The sequence below is a fragment of the Oncorhynchus mykiss genome, chromosome 9 (genome assembly GCF_013265735.2).
Source record: "Oncorhynchus mykiss isolate Arlee chromosome 9, USDA_OmykA_1.1, whole genome shotgun sequence".
NCBI lineage: Eukaryota > Metazoa > Chordata > Actinopteri > Salmoniformes > Salmonidae > Oncorhynchus > Oncorhynchus mykiss.
Window position 1 is genome coordinate 23991866 of NC_048573.1, and position 23943 is coordinate 24015808.

General features: G+C 43.2%; 1 protein-coding gene across 1 annotated transcript; it reads left to right on the top strand.

Moving 5' to 3' along the window:
- Positions 1–3360: 3360 nt before the first annotated feature.
- LOC110531767 (excitatory amino acid transporter 3) lies at positions 3361–21972 on the top strand. The gene is made up of 12 exons (XM_021615169.2): positions 3361–3771; positions 8453–8593; positions 8904–8996; positions 9207–9321; positions 9480–9522; positions 9749–9859; positions 10720–10904; positions 11317–11424; positions 11994–12116; positions 15860–16054; positions 16379–16513; positions 16891–21972. Exons 1-12 carry the CDS (start codon positions 3672–3674, stop codon positions 17129–17131), a joined length of 1590 nt encoding a protein of 529 aa, XP_021470844.1. The 5' UTR covers positions 3361–3671; the 3' UTR covers positions 17132–21972.
- Positions 21973–23943: the final 1971 nt, after the last annotated feature.

Below are 23943 nucleotides of genomic sequence, written 5' to 3' on the forward strand. Positions count from 1 at the left end.
CAAATATAAAGATAGTTTTGTTCAGTTCTAAGAACTTAAAAGGACATTTGTTATTACTTAGTCTCCACCTTGCTAAAAAGGGAACTGGGGGAGAGAATAATCTCCCCCAAGGTGCAAGGAGGGGGTGACTGACGTACAGACATTGTGATTGGCGATGGGTTCCCCATTACTCACGCCATCCCTTCACATGGTTTGCAATAGGTAAAGACACATTCACATATGGAAACAATGTTCCCTTCTGACCTCCTTTGCCCTTTCTCTTTCTGATATTCTGCACAGCAACAGGGACAGGTGATAGACAAGCCTGACTTCTCCCCTCTCTGGGCCCTAGGTGACTGAGGCCATATGAGGAAGTGCAGCTGCCAACACCAGAGTCCGAAGGGAAACATTCTAATAACAAGAGTTCAAAAGTTCAATCATGTAAGCATATTCTGCAGATGAGACGTCTTAGCTAATTCTGATTCTCCTACCACAAAAAAAAAAGATATCTGAGTTCACCCCCAGTCGCCTAACGCCTCCTCAGAAAGTCACTCTTCTGAAGGCATCGGATCCTCCCATAGCACCACAGGGAGCGAACACAATAGACTCCACAATAGCCACACTGTCTGACACCCAGGTTTAAGCATTTTAGCAGACGCTTTTATCCAGAGTGAGTGCATACATTCTCCCCCGTGGGAATTAGAACCCACAACTCCAGCGTTGCAAGCCAGTTGGCTCTACCAACTGAGCCACAGGCTACGTAGCCCTGTTGGAACACTTCGTTAGTGGCGGGATATTATTAATATATGCATATGCCGTATTTTTTCAAATCTGTTTTGTGTACAGATTTAACAGCTTATCACACTGCCTATCCTGGACGATATTACGATTCTATGACTCCAAGTACCGATTCTTTACAATTATTCAGTTGATTGTTTTACGACGATAATAAACATTCTGAATCTAACAAGTATTCAGACCCCTTGACTTTTTCCACATTTTGTTACGTTACAGACTTATTCTAAAATAGATTACATAGTTTTTTCCCCCCCTTATCAATCTACACACAATACCCCATAATGACAAAGCAGAAACAGGTTTTTAGAATTTTTTGCAAATGTATTCATAATAAAAAAATGGAAATATTACATTTACATAAGTATTCAGACCCTTTACTCGGTACTTTGTTGAAGCACCTTTGGCAGTGATTACAGCCTAGAGTCTTCTTGGGTATGACGCTACAAGCTTGGCACACCTGTAATTGGGGAGTTTTTCCCATTATTCTTTGCAGATCCTCTCATGCTCTGTCAGGTTGGATGGGGGAGCGTTGCTGCACAGCTATTTTCAGGTCTCTCAAGTCATGCTAGATCAAGTTCAAGTCCAGGCTCTGGCTGGGCCACCCAAGGACATTCAGAGACTTGCCACTCCTGTGTTTTCTTGGCTGTGTGCTTAGGGTTGTTGTCCTGTTGGAAGGTGAACCTTTGCCCCAGTCAGTTTTCATCAAGGATCTCTCTATACTTTGCTCCATTCATCTATCCCTCTATCCTGACTAGCCTCCCAGTCCCTGCCGCTGAAAAACGTCACCACAGCATAATGCTGCCACCACCATGCTTCACCGTAGGGATGGTGCAAGGTTTCCTCTAGACGTGACGCTTGGCATTCAGGCCAAATAGTTCAATCTTGTTTCTTATGGTCTGAGAGTCTGTAGGTGGGTTTTGGCAAACTCCAAGCAAGCGGTCATGTGCAAGCAAGCGGTCAGAGTGGCTTCCGCCTCGCCACTCTACCATAAATGCCTGATTGGTGGAGTGCTGCAGAGATGGTTGTCCTTCTGGAAGGTTCTCCCATCTCCACAGAGTAACTCTGGAGCTCTGTCAGTGTGACCACCGGGTTCTTGATCACCTCCCTGACCAAGGCCCTTCTCCCCTGATTGCTCAGTTTGGCCGGGCGGACAGCTCTAGGAAGAGTCTTTGTGGTTCCAAACTTCTTCCATGTAATAATGATGGAGGCCATTTTGTTCTTGGGGACCTTCAATGCTGCGGACATATTTTGGTGCCTCCGCACAATCCTGTCTTGGAGCTCCACAGACAATTCCCTCGGCCTCATGGCTTGGTTTTTGCTCTGACACGGACTGTCAACTGTGGGACCTTATATAGGCAGGTGTGTGCCTTTTTTAAATCGTGTCCAATCAATGGAATGTACCACAGGTGGACTCCAAGTTATTGAAACATCTCAAGGTTGATCAATGGAAACAGGATGCACATGAGCTCAATTTTGAGTCTCAGAGCAAAATGTCTGAATACTTATCTAAATAAGGTTTATTTTTAATAAATGTGCAAAAATGTACAACCTGTTTTCGCTTTGTCATTATGGGGTATTGTGTGTAGATTGATAAGGAATAAGGCTGTAATGTAACAAAATGTGGAAAAAGTCAAGGGGTCTGAATGCGCTGCATACTGAACAATGTTATGAAGAAAAAAGGACAGCAGAATGAATGTTTAGAAATGAGATCTTCTCAATGTTTAATTAGAATGGTATTTCTATCAATTGGCATTTTTATTAAAGGATCTTGTGTTATGTATTCTTATACAATGCATTTTGTGTGTTTAGATAGTGTAAAGATTAGGTGCAGGTGTCTAAGGCACAGTAGGTGGCAGTATAGTTAAGGAATGGACTCTGTGCGGGGCTGTTGTTGACCGGCCAAATAGGCGATACACTAAAATCTCAGATAAGATTTGGTGCCTCCACACAATCCTGTCTTGGAGGGCTAACAGTTTGGAGTCCAAAACAAAACAGTTAATTACATTCATCCAAACATTTGACATTTGAACAATTGATGCACAAAAAAAAATAAAAAATGAATGAATGGAAAGGCATTCCCATGAATCATACGACTCCTATGAACATTGAGTTAATCATTTGATAGTACATGTCAGAAAATACCCAGAATTATCCATACATGTTTCTTTATGCTTTTAATGATCCATGCATGTTTTACAGTTGTGAAACCAAGGACGCCCTTTGAAAAGGGTTTTTCATAGGCCGTCTGTAACATCACTTGCACATCACTGCCAAATCTTTCCAATCCCTCCCAGAAATGGTTAACTGTCTGTACGCATATGATCCAGCAGTCAGCAGCCAGCCAAGCAATATTGTGCCATTTCTCCATATTATACCAACTCTGTTAGGATACTTACTACCCATGCAAAGTAGGCTATTGCATTCAGTGACTGTCTCTGGAGAATATATTTTTAATCTCCTAGATGTAATGAAGGAGAAAGACCCCAGACTGAGCAGCTCGCGGGGTGTGTAGGTGGGTGGGTGTGTGCGTGCGTGTAATGGGGGGGGGGGGGTTGGAGGTGACCCTATGGATAAAAACCTGGTGATGTATCTCCCCCTCTCATTCTCTCCGTCACACACACACACACTTTCTGCCTCACACAAACACAGAGACACACACAGGAGGCGGTTCTCTCCAGTCCCTCTCCATCAGAAACAACTGACAGCCAGGCAGGCTAGCTGCATCCTCTGGTAGCTATAGCAGCAGCGCAGACCGCTACTAGCCGCCTCTACTGTCTGCTGCATCTGTCAGCTGGCCGCCTGATACGTGGAGCCTTTTGTGTCTCCCGAGAGTCCCGACTCCCATTTGTGCTCTCTATTGCGGGGGCTAAAGGAAACAACCAACAGCCACACCAATGGACATGATGGGGAAGAAAGAACGCAGGGGCTGGGACTTCAAAGGCTTGCTGAAGAGGAACTGGCTGCTTATTGCAACCATTGTGTCGGTGCTGTTAGGTAAGTGAAAGCGAAGCCCCCATAATGTCTGCGCTCTGCTTAACGTGAAGAAGCCTTGGTTGATGTCACCCTTCCGCGAGGCTGCCCGTCTGTCTCCACTCTCTCCTTGCTCTGTCAGTGGTGGTGCATCCTACCCATTTCCCCTTCCCTCTGTCCTTTTTTTTGTCATTGCTTTCTCTCCTGATGTATTCCCCTGCTGCAGTCCAGGCTTGGAGTCATCCAGCAGCCTCTCTTGGTCATATAAGGATGCGTAGGGCTGGGGGCTGGTTGATTAGAATAGCAATGTGCACGCATGTGTGTGCTGTGTCCATAATGTCGGCTTGTGCATGCTGCATACCAACCTGGTCTCAGAGCCTTTCGTATGATTCTGTACGTAAATCCGAGACACTACCTTTAGTATATGTTGCGTTTTGTATGTATTCATTTCAAATCAAATTTATTTATATAGCCCTTCGTACATCAGCTGATATCTCAAAGTGCTGTACAGAAACCCAGCCTAAAACCCCAAACCCCATTTGTGGATGTCCATCACCAATTTCGTATGATATATTCCGAATTACAATTTGTGTTATATGTTACAAATTTCCAAAACGTACAATATGTTACACATTTTTCAAAATGTATGATATGTTACGAATTCTGTCTAGGTGGCTAACATTAGCTAGGCTAGGGGTTACGGTTAGGAGTTGGGTTAAGGTTAGGGCAAGAGTTGGATAAAATAATTAGGGGAAAGGTTAGCTAACATGCTAAGTAGTTGCAAAGTAGTAAGTAGTTGAAAAGGTGCAAATGAGCTAAAATGTTGTCCATGATGAGATTTGAACTCACAACCTTTGGGTTGCTAGACGTTTGCGTTTTACGACCAATCACCCTACTTTCGTTTTTGCCTTAAGTAACCATCTGTCTTATGTAAGCAAACCAAACGTAACATACTAATTTGGGTGTTCTGGACTTACGTTTACTATGTTACATCTAGTGTATGAGACCAGGCTGTGCATGCATCTGTGTGTGTGCTTATGCTGTGAGGATGTTCGAAGATGGATGCAAACAGTGTGTGACTGTGGCTGTTCATAATGAGTGTATCTGTGTGTGTTTGTGTGTGTGACTTATCATTACAGTGTGTGACTGTTCATAATTGTGCACGTGTGTGACTGATCATTATGCGTTCGCAGTTTCTGCTGCTGCTACGCCATTCATTGCCCAGTCTCCGACAGAGACAGGGTTCCCTGTGCTGAGCTTTGCTGCCTCCCAGAGCCTGTCTCGCAACCCCAGTCGAACGTGACTAGACTGAAGCGGCACACTCCACTGGCTCCTTCAGTCCAGTCAGTCGGTACAGCTGTTCTGCATGCAAGGTCCTGTCAATGTGATTCGCAAATAGTGTGATTCAGGGGCCATATATGGCCCAGCCCACCACAGCATTTCTGGCTTATGACATTTATTTAATAGATATAAAATACATAAGGGATAATCAACCGGGGGCTGTGGAGTCCTGTGGAAATAACCTGCGACACAGTCTAGCCGTGGTATAAACTATAATATGCTCCTTTGTTGTCATTCAAAGTGCTAAAATGCAACGATGAGCTCACAGCGAAAGGCTAATGGTGGTGGTGGACAATTAATCAAAAAATGCATTGTTAATTATGGAACGTATCACTTTATTATGCAGAGAAGGCTATTATTTATTTAGATTTATTCACAACCCCCCTCTGAAGCTGCCTGCGACCCCTTGTTTTTAGAAAGAATTACACACCAATTTGTATGGCCCCTGTCACCGAATTGTCCTACCCTTCAACAATTTTTGGTGCTTGCTTGGCTTCTTAATGGTTGGACATTTATAATTTTATGAACTAAATGGACTTTGGCTCAGTGGCAGTATTGTGTCTAATGTGTTTTAAAGGCTTTCGACCAATTAAATGATAAATGCTGACTTTGAAGTGTCCTCCACAAGGATTACACCATCTCTGCTTAAGCAGAGTTTTAGAATGTCAACATAAACCTGTGTTGGTCCAAATGCACATGGCAAAATTGATAATCCATTCCTATTTTTATTGATCTTTCTTACATTTTAAGAGCTGCAGTGAAGAGGAGTGGGGGTTAAAAGAGCCAATTGGAACCCGGGGACATGGCATATGAGGGTGCAGTGAGATACCTGATGGGTTGGACGATACTTTTCTCATCAATCATCTTGGGGGGAAAAACATATCCTTAACTGGAAATCAACCAAATCCTCCATCGTTAAAACAATGGAAAGGTCAAATGCTTTATTATCTGAATGTTGAAAGTGCGTGGGCGACTGAGAGAAAGAAAATGGTGCAGTTTGAGGCCATATGGCGGAGTGACGCGGGCGCTGGAGATGAGGGTGGAAGCAGGTGGGTCTGGGCAGGGGTGATGTTGTGGATGTTTGTAAAATATGTTTTGTATAGTTAAAAAAAAAAAATGCAATAAAATCTTTAAAAAATATAAATAGTGAGGCCTCCCGGGTGGCGCAGTGGTGCCACCAGAGATTCTGGGTTAAAGCCCAGGCTCTGTCACAGCCGGCCGCGACCGGGAGGCCCATGGGGCGACACACAATTGGCCCAGTGTCGTCCGGGTTAGGGAGGGTTTGGCCGGCAGAGAAATCCTTGTCTCATTGCGTACTAGCGACTCCTGTGGCGGGCCGGGCGCAGTGCACACTGACCAGGCCGCCAGTTGAACAGTGTTTCCTCCGACACATTGGTGCGGCTGGCTTCCGGGTTGGATGTGCTGTGTGGCAAGGTTGTGTTTCGGAGGACGCATGGCTCTCGACCTTCACCTCTCCCGAGTCCGTACGGGAGTTACGGCGATGAGACAAGACTGTAACTACTACCAATTGGATACAACGAAATTGGGGAGAAAAAAGGGGTAAATAAAAAAACATATATATAAATAAGGAAGCCGTGGACTTTTAGGTGGCCATTTGAATTATGGCCTAAGTTTGAGTGTTCTGATTGAGCCTTAATTTTTCGTGAATTTCATTGGCGAAATGGCAGAATACGCCTTTAATTAACACCCCTAATTAAGTGACATGGAATCTTGAGTGACAACAGAGAAGTCAGGACCTCGTTTGAATTACATGCTGAGATGAGCACTCTTGTCAGTCTGTAATTTGGTTGGATGCCATGGAACACCTTAAACAGAAAATGAGTTCTGCCATTGGATGACAAAAATTCACTACTCCACCATGTGGCCTCTGTTGCTGACCACTACTCTTTAATGGCAAGGCAGCCCCTTTCATGCCAGTTCTGTACTTAAGTAATTACATGGGCGGTATTGTTGGCCGTCATCATGTATGTTTCATTCATAAGTAAGTAATTTAGCTTTGCCAATAACTGTCCTGTTGTGGCAGTACGAAAATGCATGCACTCACTACTTACTGTAAGTCGCTCTGGATAAGAGTGTCTGCTAAATGACTAAAATGCAAATGCTGCAAGATTTCCATCTCCACATGGCCTGTATTCTCAGAGTAGGAGTGCTGATCTAGGATCAGGGCCCCCTTCTCCATATAATCATATTTATTAGCATCTAAAAGACAAAACTGATCCTAGCACACATACTCTTAAGATGCTTTCTGAATACCGACCCAGATCTCAAGAGATGTGCCGACTCATCTTTTTAATTAAACCATGAAAACTGATCAGAAAACGGCATGGAGAGTGCGATTCGTCATTTTTGGAAGCACATTATTTTACAGAAATTGCCTGATATTTACATAGAAATTGCATGGCAAAATGCTAATTACAACATAACTTGTGATTCACTTGTTTGTTTCAGTAGTATTCGTCTAGGCATGTGCAATGTCTATTTGGGTGTATTTGGTTCTCAGCATGTCAACATGACCCATCCAGTAGCCCCCACAACAGTTTCTAACCTTATCCCCACCATTAACACTAAACCACTACTATACAGTGTATTCATTATGAGAGATTTTATTTTTCATTAGGAATGATGTAACTTGTTCAGTTACGATTCGCTGTGTCATCACCTTGCACAAGGTTATTTTATGGTGGCCTGTAATGGTTGATAACACACTCAGGGTGGTGGGGGGGGGGGATTTGAGAAACTCACTGTATGTGGCATTTATGGGCGAAAACCCCCCACAGCGATGCGCAATGAGCCTTATAAAAACGCCAAGACAGGCAGCCCGCTTGGCCAATAAACTAATGCTCTCCAAGGTCGTTGTTGCTGCGCAGGTCAGCAATAGCAATGCTACTCTAGCAGCTTATGGCTAAAGGAAGTGTTTTCCTCAATGTCACAACCTTGAGCCAGCGTCATGAAACACAGAGCAACCTTGGCCCGTAAAACTAAAAACAAGAAAATGACATGGGCATAATATTGTGGTAGCTTACAGGGCAGCTCTGAAATGATAATGATGTTTCCGTTTTAATTTGACATGGCAGGCAGGTCAAACATCAATATTGTTCCTTTTTGTCATCATTATCTCGCCCTCTCTCTGTTCTCCCACTTTAAATTTCCACTGTGAAAATGCCTCATACTCAGTGTGCGGCTAGCGTGGGACACAGTCTGCAATAATACAGTGTGATGTATCGAACTAGCCACGCATTGAACTAACCTGTGTGAACCAACCTCTTGAATTGGCTGTCTTATTTATCTCTTTCTCTCTCTCACTCTCCCTCCTCCTCTCTCCTTCCTTCCCTCTCTCCCTCAGGGATAGGTCTTGGGGTGGTGGTCAGGGAATATGCCTCCCTCTCCCACCTTCATAAGCAGTATTTTGGCTTCCCGGGAGAGATCCTGATGCGGATGCTCAAGCTGGTCATCCTGCCCCTCATCATCTCCAGCATGATAACAGGTAACTTGGGATGAATTGCATCTCAGTCACTCAGCACTATGTTTAAAGAAGAGGGCCATCAGAGAAGGTTAAGATATCTTAAGTATTAATCCTCTTAGAAGAACTTGGGCAGCTTTCTTTGCCTCGGGCCATGGCAAGCGGATCTTCTTGAGTTCTGCGTCAAGACACCTGCGACAGGTCATTGTTGCGCCAGATATCTTAGATATTAAGGACAAATGAAATAGTGATTGTCATTGAGACTTGTTGACAGACATGTCTCCTTTGGGTGAACAACAGGTCAATTGTCTTTCTGTCTTGTTTGTGGTCACAGGAGTCGCCGCCCTGGATTCGGAAGTTTCTGGAAAGATAGGTTTGAGGGCTGTGGTGTATTACTTCTCCACCACCATCATCGCAGTTATTCTGGGTGAGTTAACAGGATGACTGGCTTGGTCTCATTCTCTTTCAGCTGCTCCCCGTCTGTTATGAAGCATGACGACACTGAACAAAATGTGGAATGTTTCAGTGCCTCATGCTTCAGATTAAGTGAGTGACAGACTGACTATGTAACATGTTGTTATTTACACATCAACATTGAAAGCTGAATATTGACTGATGGTTATAACATGTGTTCCAGGTATTGTATTGGTGATGACCATCAGACCTGGTGTCTCTCAGGAGGCCGAACATATCGACAGGACAGGGACCACACCAAACGTCACCACTGTCGACACTCTACTGGATCTTGTCAGGTGACAGCTACTATTCGTCTATACCATCATATAGACGAATAGTTTTGTAGAATTTCTACAAAAGGTCTGTTCTCCATCAGTCGGAGGTGCAGTGTGTATAACATTTCCACATTTGTCTCACATTGTTGCCATCTCAACATGTCTTGTTCCATCCACAGAAACATGTTTCCTGAAAACCTACTGCAGGCTTGTTTCCAACAGGTAACTGTCATTGTCTGATTTGTACATTAAAGCTTTCAGTTACTAGCCTGGTACCAGGTGTGTTTGCGCTGTCTTGCCAATTCTCATAAGAGTTGACAAGACAGCACAAACAGATTTGGGGCCAGGCTATACAATCACTGCACTTTGAAGAGAAAACATGATCCTACATTAAAATGTAACCATGTCAAATGTAACTATTTCAATTCAACCTATTCAATCATTCCAGTACAAGACAAAGCGCAAAGAGCTGGAACCACCTAAAGTGAAGGGGAACACTACAATTACAATGTTCCCTCCTCTCTCTACCGCTGTCATGACAACCATTTTCCCCCCAGAGGTAGGTGTCACTGTTTCCATGTGTTTATCCACCTGTGTGTCAAAAGCTGTGATTTGATAGGATCAAAGCTGCTAAGCCTGGTTTACTTTTAATCAGATGTGGTTTACTTTTTAAACCTGATTAGTTAATCAGATGTGGTTAAAGTTAATCAGATGACTATCTGTCCAATCACAATCTTTTGTCTTTGTGGGTTGAAAATGTGGGTCTTCAACTTAGCCTTTGTGAATCTACACCTGACCACCCACATCTAATGTGATGGATATGACCATGAATCAACTTACATTATGACGCCACTGTGTAGATGGGTCACTATGTTGTGATCTGAGGAAAAAGCTCAAGACATGGATGTCAGCCCACTGTAACACAATTTTTAACCCATTTTTCTCCTCAATTTTGTGATAGCCAATTGGTAGTTACATTCTTGTCCCATCGCTGTAACTCCCGTACGAACTCGGGAGAGTCAAAGTTTGAGAGCCATGCGTCCTCCCAAACACGACCCTGCCAAGCCGCAACTGCTTCTTGACACACTGCTCGCTAAACCCGGAAGCCAGCCGCACCAATGTGTTGGAGGAATCACTGTCCAACTGGCGACCGTTTTAGAATGCACAGGAGTCGCTATAGAGCGTGACTCCTGCGGACATCCCGGCCGGCCAAACCCTCCTCTAACCCGGACAATGCTGGGCCAATTGTGCGCCGCCTCATGGGTCTCTCGGTCGCAGCTGGCTTTGTAGTGATGCCTCTAGCACTGAGATGCAGTGCCTTAGACTGCTGCACCACTTGGGAGGCCCCACAAGTGGATCTTTTGACCAAAATCTATTTTGAACTTAAACTACTTTCTTCCTTATTTTTCCCCTCTGCAGAACATCACCAAGGACTATAAGATAGTCGGGTCATATTCTGATGGGATCAACGTGCTGGGCCTCATCGTGTTCTGTGTGGCGTTCGGCCTTGTCATCGGCAAGATGGGCGAAAGGGGACGCATTCTGCTGGAATTCTTTGATGCTTTAAACGAGGCCACCATGAGGCTAGTCCAGATTATCATGTGGTACGATACAGCCTGTTAGACGACATACATCGCTCACTTACAGTACACAACAGCTGTTTAGGTGAATTCATCCGGTAGCTGTTTTCTATGCTATTGTAGATGTAATGCTAACATTTCTGTGGTGGTGATGATGATAGTGATGATGATGATCATAACAATGGCATTAACAACACTACACTCAGAAAAAAAGTGGTCATCTAGAACCTAAAAGGGTTCTTCGGCTGTCCCCATAGGAGAACCCTTTTTGGTTCCAGGTAGAACCATGTTGGGTTCCGTATAGAACCCTTTCCACAGAGGGTTCTACCTGGAACCCAAAATGGTTCTACCTGGAACTAAAACGGGTTTTCCTATGGGGACAGTCAAAGAACCCTTTCAGAAACTTTTTTCTAAGAGTGTATTGTTGCAATTACAGCTACATGCCAGTGGGGATACTCTTCCTCATAGCTGCCAAGATCATCGAGGTAGAAGACTGGGAGATCTTCAGAAAGATGGGCCTGTACATGGTGACAGTGCTGAGTGGGTGAGTCTGAGCCAGCCATCTTAGTCCCTCTTTCTCTTTCTGATACTTCGCCACAACAATGCTAGATTTATAGCTGGCATTAGGGTCCAGGTTTCCTGCAAAGATACTGTAAAAGCCCAGCTCTGTCCCGGCACAGATAAGAACCAAGGACATTTAAAACTGCTCAACCTGCAGTTGCGGTAATGAGGCCTTTGGCGAACGCCTGTCCAACCCGTAAATTTACCGGACAGAATGATGCTTCTGGGTGACCAGCAAAAGGAAACTGAGTTTAGTGAGGGGGAACGCAGTCATGTGTGTCCCAAATGGCTATATAGTGCACTACTTTTGACCAGAGACCTATGGGCCCTGGTCATAAAGTAGCAGACTATAAAAGGAAAAGGATGCCATTTGGGACGCCACCCTGGTCATTGTGTTATTATAAGCTGGAGGAGGAGAGTTTTAGTCCCCAGTTAACGCCAGGGGTTAGTCAGCTATTTCTTACAACGAGTCAAAACTTGTTTGATCATCACAATTTTTTAATCAGACACTTTCTTTTTCATGGCAATGTAATGTTTTATTTCTCTCCTTAGCCTAGCTATCCACTCCACCATTTGTCTGCCGCTGATCTACTTTGCCATTGTGAGGAAGAACCCGTATACCTTTACCTTAGGGATGGCCCAGGCACTGGTCACTGCTCTCATGATCTCTTCCAGGTAAGCCTCCGTCACTATTCAGGATCATACAGTCGTGGCCAAAAGTTTTGAGAATGACACAAATATTTAATTTTCACAAAGTCTGCTGCCTCAGTTTGTATAATGGCAATTTGCATATACTCCAGAATGTTATGAAGAGTGATCAGATGAGGGCCTCCCGGGTGGCGCAGTGGTTAAGGGCGCTGTACTGCAGCGCCAGCTGTGCCATCAGAGTCCCTGGGTTCGCGCCCAGGCTCTGTCGTAACCGGCCGCGACCGGGACGTCCGTGGGGCGATGCACAATTGGCCTAGCGTCGTCCGGGTTAGGGAGGGATTGGTCGGTAGGGATCTCCTTGTCTCATCGCGCAGTGCGCGCTAGCCAAGGTTGCCAGGTGCACGGTGTAGCCTCCGACACATTGGCTGGATTCCGGGTTGGATGCGCGCTGTGTTAAGAAGCAGTACGGCTGGTTGGGTTGTGTATCGGAGGACGCATGACATTCAGCCTTCGTCTCTCCCGAGCCCGTACGGGAGTTGTAGCAATGAGACAAGATAGTAGCTACTACAACAATTGGATACCATGAAATTGGGGAGAAAAAAGGGGTAAAAAAAAAAGTGATCAGATGAACTGCAATGAATTGCAAAGTCCCTCTTTTCCATGCAAATGAACTGAATCCCAAAAATACATTTCCACTGCATTTCAGCCCTGCCACAAAAGGACCAGCTGACATCATGTCAGTGATTCTCTCGTTAACACAGGTGTGATTGTTGACGAGGACAAGGCTGGAGATCACTCTGTCATGCTGATTGAGTTCGAATAACAGACTGGAAGCTTCAAAAGAAAGGTGGTGCTTCCTCTGTCAATCATGGTTACCTGCAAGGAAACGCATGCCGTTGCTTTGCACAAAAAGGGCTTAACAGGAAAGGATATTGCTGCCAGTAAGATTGCACCTAAATCAACCATTTATCGGATCATCAAGAACTTCAAGGAGAGCGGTTCAATTGTTGTGAAGAAGGCTTCAGGGCACAAAAGAAAGTCCAGCAAGCGCCAGGACCGTCTCCTAAAGTTGATTCAGCTGCGGGATCGGAGCACCACCAGTACAGAGCTTGCTCAAGAATGGCAGCAGGCAGGTGTGAGTGCATCTGCACACACAGTGAGGCGAAGACTGTTGGAGGATGGCCTGGTGTCAAGAAGGACAGCAAAGAAGCCACTTCTCTCCAGGAAAAACATCAGGGACAGACTGATATTCTGCAAAAGGCACAGGGATTGGACTGCTGAGGACTGGGGTAAAGTCATTTTCTCTGATGAATCCCCTTTCCGATTGTTTGGGGCATCCGTAAAAAAGCTTGTCCGGAGAAGACAAGGTGATGCCAACAGTAAAGCATCCTGAGACCATTCATGTGTGGGGTTGCTTCTCAGCCAAGGGAATGGGCTCACTCAAAATTTTGCCTACGAACACAGCCATGAATAAAGAATGGTACCAACACATTCTCCGTGAGCAACTTCTCCCAACCATCCAGGAACAGTTTGGTGACGATCAATGCTTTTTCCAGCATGATGGAGTACCTTGCCATAAAGCAAAAGTGATAACTAAGTGGCTCGGGGAACAAAACATCGATATTTTGGTTCCATGGCCAGGAAACTCCCCAGACCTTAATCTCATTGAGAACCCGTGGTCAATCCTCAAGAGGCGGGTGGACAAACAAAAACCCACACATTCTGACAAACTCCAAGCATTGATTATGCAAGAATGGGCTGCCATCAGTCAGGATGTGGCCCAGAAGTTAATTGACAGCATGCCAGGGCGGATTGCAGAGGTCTTGAAAAAGCGTCAACACTGAAAATATTGACTCTTTGCATCAACTTCATGTAATTGTCAATAAAAGTCTTTGACACTTATGAAATGCTTGTAATTACAGTGCCTTGCGAAAGTATTCGCCCCCCTTGAACTTTGAGACCTTTTGCCACATTTCAGGCTTCAAACATAAAGATATAAAACTGTATTTTTTTGTGAAGAATCAACAACAAGTTGGACACAATCATGAAGTGGAACGACATTTATTGGATATTTCAAACTTTTTTAACAAATCAAAAACTGAAAAATTGGGCGTGCAAAATTATTCAGCCCCTTTACTTTCAGTGCAGCAAACTCTCTCCAGAAGTTCAGTGAGGATCTCTGAATGATCCAATGTTGACCTAAATGACTAATGATGATAAATACAATCCACCTGTGTGTAATCAAGTCTCCGTATAAATGCACCTGCACTGTGATAGTCTCAGAGGTCCGTTAAAAGCGCAGAGAGCATCATGAAGAACAAGGAACACACCAGGCAGGTCTGAGATACTGTTGTGAAGAAGTTTAAAGCCGGATTTGGATACAAAAATATTTCCCAAGCTTTAAACATCCCAAGGAGCACTGTGCAAGCGATAATATTGAAATGGAAGGAGTATCAGACCACTGCAAATCTACCAAGACCTGGCCGTCCCTCTAAACTTTCAGCTCATACAAGGAGAAGACTGATCAGAGATGCAGCCAAGAGGCCCATGATCACTCCGGATGAACTGCAGAGATCTACAGCTGAGGTGGGAGACTCTGTCCATAGGACAACAATCAGTCGTATATTGCACAAATCTGGCCTTTATGGAAGAGTGGCAAGAAGAAAGCCATTTCTTAAAGATATCCATAAAAAGTGTCGTTTAAAGTTTGCCACAAGCCACCTGGGAGACACACCAAACATGTGGAAGAAGGTGCTCTGGTCAGATGAAACCAAAATTGAACTTTTTGGCAACAATGCAAAACGTTATGTTTGGCGTAAAAGCAACACAGCTCATCACCCTGAACACACTGTCAAACATGGTGGTGGCAGCATCATGGTTTGGGCCTGCTTTTCTTCAGCAGGGACAGGGAAGATGGTTAAAATTGATGGGAAGATGGATGGAGCCAAATACAGGACCATTCTGGAAGAACCTGATGGAGTCTGCAAAAGACCTGAGACTGGGACGGAGATTTGTCTTCCAACAAGACAGTGATCCAAAACATAAAGCAAAATCTACAATGGAATGGTTCAAAAATAAACATATCCAGGTTTTAGAATGGCCAAGTCAAAGTCCAGACCTGAATCCAATCGAGAATCTGTGGAAAGAACTGAAAACTGCTGTTCACAAATGCTCTCCATCCAACCTCACTGAGCTCGAGCTATTTTGCAAGGAGGAATGGGAAAAATTTTCAGTCTCTCAATGTGCAAAACTGATAGAGACATACCCCAAGCGACTTACAGCTGTAATCACAGCAAAAGGTGGCGCTACAAAGTATTAACTTAAGGGGGCTGAATAATTTTGCACGCCCAATTTTTCAGTTTTTGATTTGTTAAAAAGGTTTGAAATATCCAATAAATGTCGTTCCACTTCATGATTGTGTCCCACTTGTTGTTGATTCTTCACAAAAAAATACAGTTTTATATCTTTATGTTTGAAGCCTGAAATGTGGCAAAAGGTTGCAAAGTTCAAGGGGGCCGAATACTTTCGCAAGGCACTGTATACTTCAGTATTCCATAGTAATATCTAAAGACACTGAAGCAGCAAACTTTGTGAAAATGTATATTTGTGTCATTCTCAAAACTTTTGGCCACGACTGTACAATCTGTTGTCTATAGCAAAGCATAGATGTAATGGCTGACTTATCTATGTATCCATCCATCTATCTATACAATCCACCCATCCATCTATCCGTGCATCCATCCTGCATTCAACTTAAATACGACCTCTAGCTCTGCCACCCTGCCGGTCACCTTCCGCTGTGCCGAAGAGAACCTCCGGATCGACAAGAGGATCACCCGCTTCGTGTTGCCTGTGGGCGCCACTATCAACATGGATGGCACGGCTCTCTACGAGGCGGTTGCTGCCATCTTCATTGCCCAGCTCAACGACTACTCTCTGGATGTGGGTCAGATTGTCACCATCAGGTAAATCACCAACAGCCTACGTCGAAATTAGATTTGATATTCTTTGTACATCATTTGAGCAAGTTAAAGTGTCTTCGTATACTTGTGATCAGAACCCATAGCCTTTGGTGGCATTGGACTTTAGCTGCTCTGAATGAGTATGCCACTCAGTGATGTATGAAAAAAACCATATTTGAGCTTGACAAAACTGAAAAAACTCCGGTGAAATCGGCTGTCACATCCATTTATACCATCTGTCGTGTCATTATGTTGGTATCAAGCATCTGACCTAATAATATGTCAGGGTAAAGGATTTGTAAAGATGTTAACTTACTCCAATTTCAGTATAACAGCAACAGTAGCCAGCATCGGAGCTGCCGGTGTACCTAACGCTGGACTTGTCACCATGGTGATTGTGCTGACTGCCGTTGGACTACCTGCAAATGATGTCACTTTAATTGTTGCTGTGGATTGGCTACTGTGAGTAATACCTTGTTGAGCATAATATTGTCAAGATAAATTATTATTTTAGTGATGAATACAACAGTGCGAGGTGTTAAAGGTAGACTCAGCAATATAACATCACCATACGCAGTGGTGCGACTTCTTAAGAGAAAACAGACTTTCAATTTGTTAAGACTGCCACTACTTTCTCTTCCCGATTTGTGCCATCCCTTGAGCAATGCCCAAGAGGGCCAGTCTTGGCAGAATACATTTTGTTGTTGTTGTTGATGTCTGTAAGCAGGGAGTTGCCCAGCAACGTATGCTGATGTGATATTGCAAAGTCAACAGTATCTTTAACTAACTCGTAATCAACAGACAATAGTCACTCACCATACCCCCTCCGGCTGTTTTAGAGACCGCTTCCGCACCATGATCAACGTGCTGGGGGATGCCTACGGAGCTGGCATTGTCCAGAAGCTGTCCAGGCGGGAGCTGGAGAGGATGGACATCACCTCGGACGTGGACGTGACCAACCCCTTCGTCCTGGAGACCACGCTGGACGATGAAGAGTGTGAGAAAAAGTCTTATGTCAACGGTGGCTTCACCATCGACAAGACCGATGCCATCTCCTTCACCGAGACTTCACAGTTTTAGGAAGGAGGGCGGGGAGCCAAGAAGTGCCATTGCTGCTAGATGTTAGCCTGGTGGTCCCATCCTGTTTGTAAGCATGTTTCTAGATCTGTTTGTGCTGTCTTGCCAACTCCTATGGTCATTGGCGTGACAACGACTATTGGTATTGGCGAGACAACACAAACATACCTGGTACCAGGCTAGTCTGTTTGTGATTTAGCCAACTCCTGTCTATGTTCGTTCATTGCCATGTATACAGTGTAGTACGGCTTGACAAGGATAGAAGAGTTGGCTATAGCCAGGGGTGAAAGTCAATTTAATTTCTTCCCAGTACGGGACCGCCTATGTGTGTACGCACTTCATCATAGAATTGCATATAGAATCCCTATTCATTCATAATGATCTCTGTGGGCTTAGTCGTAAAGATTTATAATTAAGGCCTCCCGTGTGGCGCAGCGGTCTAAGGCACTGCGGTGCTTGAGATGTCACTACAGATCTGGGTTCAATCCCAGGCTGTGTCCCAGCCGGCTGCGGCCGGGAGACCCGTGAGGCGACGCACAATTGGCCCAGTGTCGTCCAGGCTAGGGGACGGTTAGCCCGTCACACTCTAGCGACTCCTGTGGCGGGCCGGGCGCATGCACGCTGACACGGTCGCCAGTTGGACGGTGTTTCCTCCGACACATTGGTGCGGCTGGCTTCAGGGTTACGCGAACAGTGTGTCAAGAAGCAGTGCGGGGTCATGTTTCGGAAGACGCGCGGCTCTCGACCTTCGCCTCTCCCAAGTCTGTACGGGACTGTAACTACCAATTGGATATCACCAGAAAAAGATTTGTCATTAAAAATTTTAAATGTATTACCTTTTATTGTGGCATAAACACAACTAATCATTATGTTTTAATCTGATTGTCCAACAATCACTTCAAAAGGGCTCCTTTAGCCTATTAGTTTACTCGTGCACAATCATCCACTCAAAATATATTTCCAGCCTCCAAACAGTGGTGAATGGAAAGAGACACAAAACACCACAAAGTGTAATGACATTTTGACAAATGTCATTAGGCCAGAATTTATGCGCCCACTGCTGTTCGTTAGCGTCTTGGTGTCGGCCATTCATCTCTGCCTTGGGAAAATGTCAGTGTTCTTGTCGAGCCACATCGCATTTTTGGAGCGTAGGCTATCCCACCCGTTCAAGTCCATTTGCTCATTTTTCATGCCTCTGACATGCGGTAGGTAGCCTATTGATAAATAATGGTGAAATGGTTCTTGACATTTTTTTCTTGAAATATTGTGACAGGCTCATGTTTTACCAGTACGGCATAACCCCACTATTTATTTTGCTGGGACGCCATACTGGACCGTACCGTCTTGCTTTCATCCCTGGCTATAGCACATACAGTATACGACCAGACTTGGTAGAAATGTGAGGGGGGTTCGAAGCTATTCATAAAACCAGCGCTTGTAAAAGGGAGGAAAAAAACATGACATGAGACACTTTCAAGCTCGAACGTTTGCAACATTAGCCACCATGTGTTTTCTCTAAGAGCTGTCATCCTGCTTTTTAACCACGAGCGGAAATCCTTCAAATGAGCTGGAAAGTGTCTGAATATGGCACCCTATTCCCTAAATAAGCCCTGGTCAAAAGTAGTGCACTATGTAGGGAATAATGTGCCCTTTCAGACAGTCCCATGCTCTCCTTTACTAAAAGCGCTTCCATCGTTATGTTGACATAATGAACACAGTCACTTTTGAACAAATCAATACTTTTGTTATTGTTTTTACATAAAGGGAACTAGGATATGGGGACTACAAGAGGAGTCAAGAGCTGTTGAAATTCATACCTCCACCGTGGGTGTGCAGGTATGTGTTCTGGTGGTCGTTTGTCTGTTTGTATTTGTGTCTGAGAAAACGTAAATAATATATCGCCGGGCTGAGCTGTGTAAATGTATTGCAAAAAAGAGCATGGAAGAAGAAATACAACTATATTCCAGACGTTCAATATACTGTGTATTGCAAAGATTCAAACAGACTTTCATAAACTACAGTGTTCCGCTTTGTTTGCCCTCCAGAAGATAACTACTCTTTACAAATGTCTTTTCATTTTTGTCAAAATTCTTGACAATTGTGTGTGTATTGTTAATGTTATTAAGCTTCCTGTGTCCAACTGTACAATATGTGCCAAACATCATATTCATTCATTCATTCACTTTGTATCATTCCATGTAAATTTTTTCATTGCATGAAGCAATATGGCAAAGAAATACAGTGAAACTTGTAATGAACATAGACTTGCTATACAGTATGTATTTTTAAAGTGACAAATGGCCTTTAGTAAGACAATAGAGTTGATGGCACAATAACGAGGTTTTGGAGGTAAGACTTAATTGAATACTGTTAAATATTTGGAAATATTTTCATAATGAATTGCTAAAGAGTTAACGCTTAACCCTCGTTAAGGGGGGCTATATGGATGACTTAAGGATGGTCTTAGCGACAAAGGCTTTCTGATAGCGAACGCTAACTATAAAAGCTTCATGATAGTTTGTCAGAGAAGCAATAGAAAATGGTGGGGCCTCTGAAGCAATGTTTCAGAAGACCCGGCAGTAGAATCCAGGAATGCAGTTGGTGCAATTCCAACTTTAACCATGGAACCTTAGTTAAATGAGATTTTAGAAAACCTCAGAATTATGAGCTCCAAACAGCTCATAAAAAGGCATTATGTACGTAATCACTTTGTGTGGTCCGACAAATGAATTATTTTATGTAGCCTTACTTTAGCGATATGACCCATTCTGAGCCTTCACGTCAGTTGCAATCAAGATGTTTACATTTTTTTTTTTTTATATAATAATCTCCAATTTATTTCCATTTTTCATCCCTTGAGGCATGGGATTATTGAAATTGCCACTCAATGTTACAGCTCATTGCAATCCACCCTCTGTGACTTGTTTTTGTTCTACCACAGTGGCATAAGGGCCTAATTTGAGATAGTAGACAACTTTAATATATAACATTTCTGAAGCTGGCAAGATATTGGGTACTGGAAAGCAAATTGAGGGCAATTTGTAACATTTGGTTAATCAGATGTGACTAAAAAAAAGCTTGTGAATCAGGTTCTTCTGTACATTTCAAAAGCACATGATGATATTAACAACAAATCAATAAATGGCTATATTGTGTACCATTCACAAATCACCTCAGTATATGAATCCACATGTGCTAGATGTATCTAACTGCAAGCTAATAAAGACAAATATAACTTGGGCGTTTCTCTTTTGGAGGGGTTTCAAAAATGGCTGAGAATGTATTATTCCAGAGTTGTGGACATTACTTCTTTCATTTACTTGTTTTTTTTGTGTCCGGCATCTGATTATTGAATGTGCATATTTTTCCTTTTTCTACTGAGAAGGGTTACTGTACACCGTTTTTTTAAATGATCTATGAGCAGTGCTTGGCTTGGGCAGGAGATCACCTCACATTTTCAACAGCTTGAGCTCCTGTTCCTCTTATAGAATATTATCTCAAAAGTATTGTGAAACTCCTGCACCCAAATATAAACAGTACCGGCACCTATTTCAGTCCAAGTCAAGCACCGTCTATGAGAATGCCAGGATTTACCAAACTTTCTTGCTTCGTATCCGAACATACACAGACCAAAGAATAATTTAAAAATATCATCTTGGCAGGAGACAGAACATTTAGCAGTTTTCAAGGTCGACGGCGAATGACTTCGCCACGAGCAGCACCACAGATATTGAGATGAGTGAGATGCAAGACTTCGCTCTCAAACAGTCACTCACACACAGTATGCGCATGTGCACGGGTTCGCTTCACGCTGTTCATAGCGTGGCAGCCAGGGGACCAAAACAGCAGAGAAGTTGAGCCTTGCGCTTGAACACTATTAGTTGTTGCAGAAATTGACCCACTATGCTGTTAACTTTCAGCATCTACGTCATATCGCTGAGTCTACCTTTAAAACCAATATCCTGCAATTCTATACATTTTGTTATGGAACTGAGAGTACATTTAGCAGTTTTTAAGCTATTCTACGCATTTTGACATGGCTAATTATGTGTTCAGGGTTGAGAATGTTACTTTCTAAATGTAATCCGTGAAAGTTAATAGTTGCCTGTCCAAAATTGTAATTAGTAACGTAACTTTTGGATTACCCAAACTCAGTAACATAATCGGATTACTTTCAAGTACTTTTAGATTACATTCTCCTTAAGAGGCATTAGAAGACAAACATCCATCAAACACATTTGGGGTGCCATCAAAGTGGTCTTTGGCTTGTGTTCAGACTCGCTCAGGTGGAACAAACTTAAACTTGCACCTTTTTTCAATGCTGAATTGAATGTCATTGAGAAAGTAGAAAGATGTCATAATGGCTGTTTGGCAAACATCCTTTCTGAATTTAAAAGTAATCATGTAGTTTTTCAAAAGTATCTCTAATCTGATTACAATATTATTGCTGTAACGTAACTGACAACAGTAAATGTTTTTTGTAATCAGTTACTCCCCAACCCAGGTTCTTATGCTCAGACGTTATAGCAAAATGAACGGGAGCCTAATCTAGCTTTTCTTTAGTTGATTGTAAATTCTCAAAGATTATAGGCTAGGTTACACCTTCAAATGTTATAAATGGAATGAAATGCCTTTGTTCTCTCTCTTATCCTGTATCCCGTCCATGGAGGAAGGTTGTATGCCTAGTAGGCATTTCTTTGTTCATGCCTTGTAAGTTAACCTTCGGATCTATATGCTTGGAATAATGCCTTGTAATGCTTGTTAATGCTTTATAACTTCATCTTTATGCCTTGTATGTGAATCCATTAATTTAACAAAGAAATTAAATACACTTGTATTTAGAATTCCATTTCTGAGACATTTCTTGATTGCCTATTACCGTAACTCAGCTATAGTGTTCTCACATATTGCTATTTATCTTCTGGAGTCAGACAATTCATTTAATGGGCTAATTGCTTCGTCTTATTCAGAGTCGCATGTGATGTAAATATAACATACATATATCAAGTAATAATACCCCACTACAAAGGTACGGTGATGGAATAGAGCTAGATCCCAATGTAAGAGTAAGGTTTTGGGATGAATGCAGAACATAAGTTAACACAGGCTTAGGAGATCTCATACGTTTTGTTCTATGCGATAATATCAGTCAGTTAACATGACCTTTATGAATTATGAAGCTTTGTATGTGCTTTTTTTGTTTTATTCTACAAAATGCTTCAACATTCACAAAAAGTGACCTTAGCTGCAGTTGCGTAGGCAGAAATCAGTTGATGGCAGGGCCAGCAACAATCTTACATGTGCCATAATTTGGGCACTCAAAATCATTCAATTATCATAAAAGCCTACCCTACACAGCAAATTATCCAGTGTTAAATCAACACTGACAGTGTTCAATTTGACACTGGGCCAGTGTCTATACAGGTCCACACTTTTGAGTGTTAAATTAACATGGTGCTTAGTGCAGACGCTGTTACACTTTGTAAGTGTTAGGGAATGAACACTTTCAGTGTTATGCAATAACACCTCATATAGTATTTCTAACACTAGGAAGTGTATGTAGTTTGCACCAATGGTGTTACGCAATAGCGCCTCATTTATTTAACCATTACACCAAGACATCCGCATCTCTTGACAAGGTCACTCAGTGTTGGGTTAAGGACATTACAATAAGTCTTTATTGCCACATGCACTTATGTAAGCGTTTATAAAGACTTCAGAATTGGAAGCAGAGTTCCACCCATGACTGTATTTGTTAGTGACAGAGACATGGTTGCTGAATTTGTTCATGCTCAGTCCTGTGGACTTCACCAAGTGAGTTCCTGCTGTAGGAGAATGGTATCATTAAAATGTTACTGTTTATGACAATACATTACATATATCATAACGCATTGGTCACCAACCCGGTCGATCGGCAGTGGTCACCAACACATCAGCACTGAGTTCACATCGCTAGCTCAATCCCATATCTGTTTGTGCTATCTTGCCAACACTTGTCATTGTCAATCTTGCCAACACTTGTCATTATCAATCATGCCAACACCTATGTCATTGTCAATCTTGCCAACACCTATGTCATTGTCAATCTTGCCAACACCTATGTCATTGTCAATCTTGCTAACACCTTTGTCATTGTCAATCTTGCCAACACCTATGTCATTGTCAATCTTGCTAACACCTTTGTCATTGTCAATCTTGCCAACACCTATGTCATTGTCAATCTTGCTAACACCTTTGTCATTGTCAATCTTGCCAACACCTATGTCATTGTCAATCTTGCCAACACCTATGTCATTGTCAATCTTGCCAACACCTATGTCATTGTCAATCTTGCCAACACCTATGTCATTGTCAATCTTTGTACAAAAACAGATCTGCTCTATGACATCACACAGCAGCCAGAGAGAAAGAAGAGACAGAGACAGATAAAGGGAAAGAGGAGAGAAGAGGAAAGGGTGAGGGGGGATTTCTGTCTTTCTGCTGGAGTTCAAGGTCCACCCATCATCAATTCTGCATTTCTATCTGGTGTATCCTCCTGTCCATACCAAACTCCACGGTGGCTAATTGCTAATACTTTTAATAAAATGAGTGTGATGTGATCAGACATTATGACATTGTCAAAACATTGGCTTTCAAACAAAGTGTAGGGATCAGGCATGAATGACTGCAGACCTGGGTTCAAATACTAGGCTATACGTTTAGCGTTTGTTCTAGCCTGCCCGGCGTGCCAGATGGGCGGGGTTTGCCGGTTTACAACTATGCTATTGGTTCCATTGCGCCAGGCAAGCTCAATGAAGCTGACAGAAAAAAAAGTA

Excerpts from the sequence above, each read along its gene's own strand:
- LOC110531767 (XM_021615169.2), top strand. The coding sequence starts at position 3,672 with ATGGACATGATGGGGAAGAAAGAACGCAGGGGCTGGGACTTCAAAGGC. Across the intron at positions 9,523-9,748 it reads TGCAGGCTTGTTTCCAACAG|TACAAGACAAAGCGCAAAGA; the intron begins GTAACTGTCATT and ends CAATCATTCCAG. Across the intron at positions 12,117-15,859 it reads GCTCTCATGATCTCTTCCAG|CTCTGCCACCCTGCCGGTCA; the intron begins GTAAGCCTCCGT and ends TACGACCTCTAG.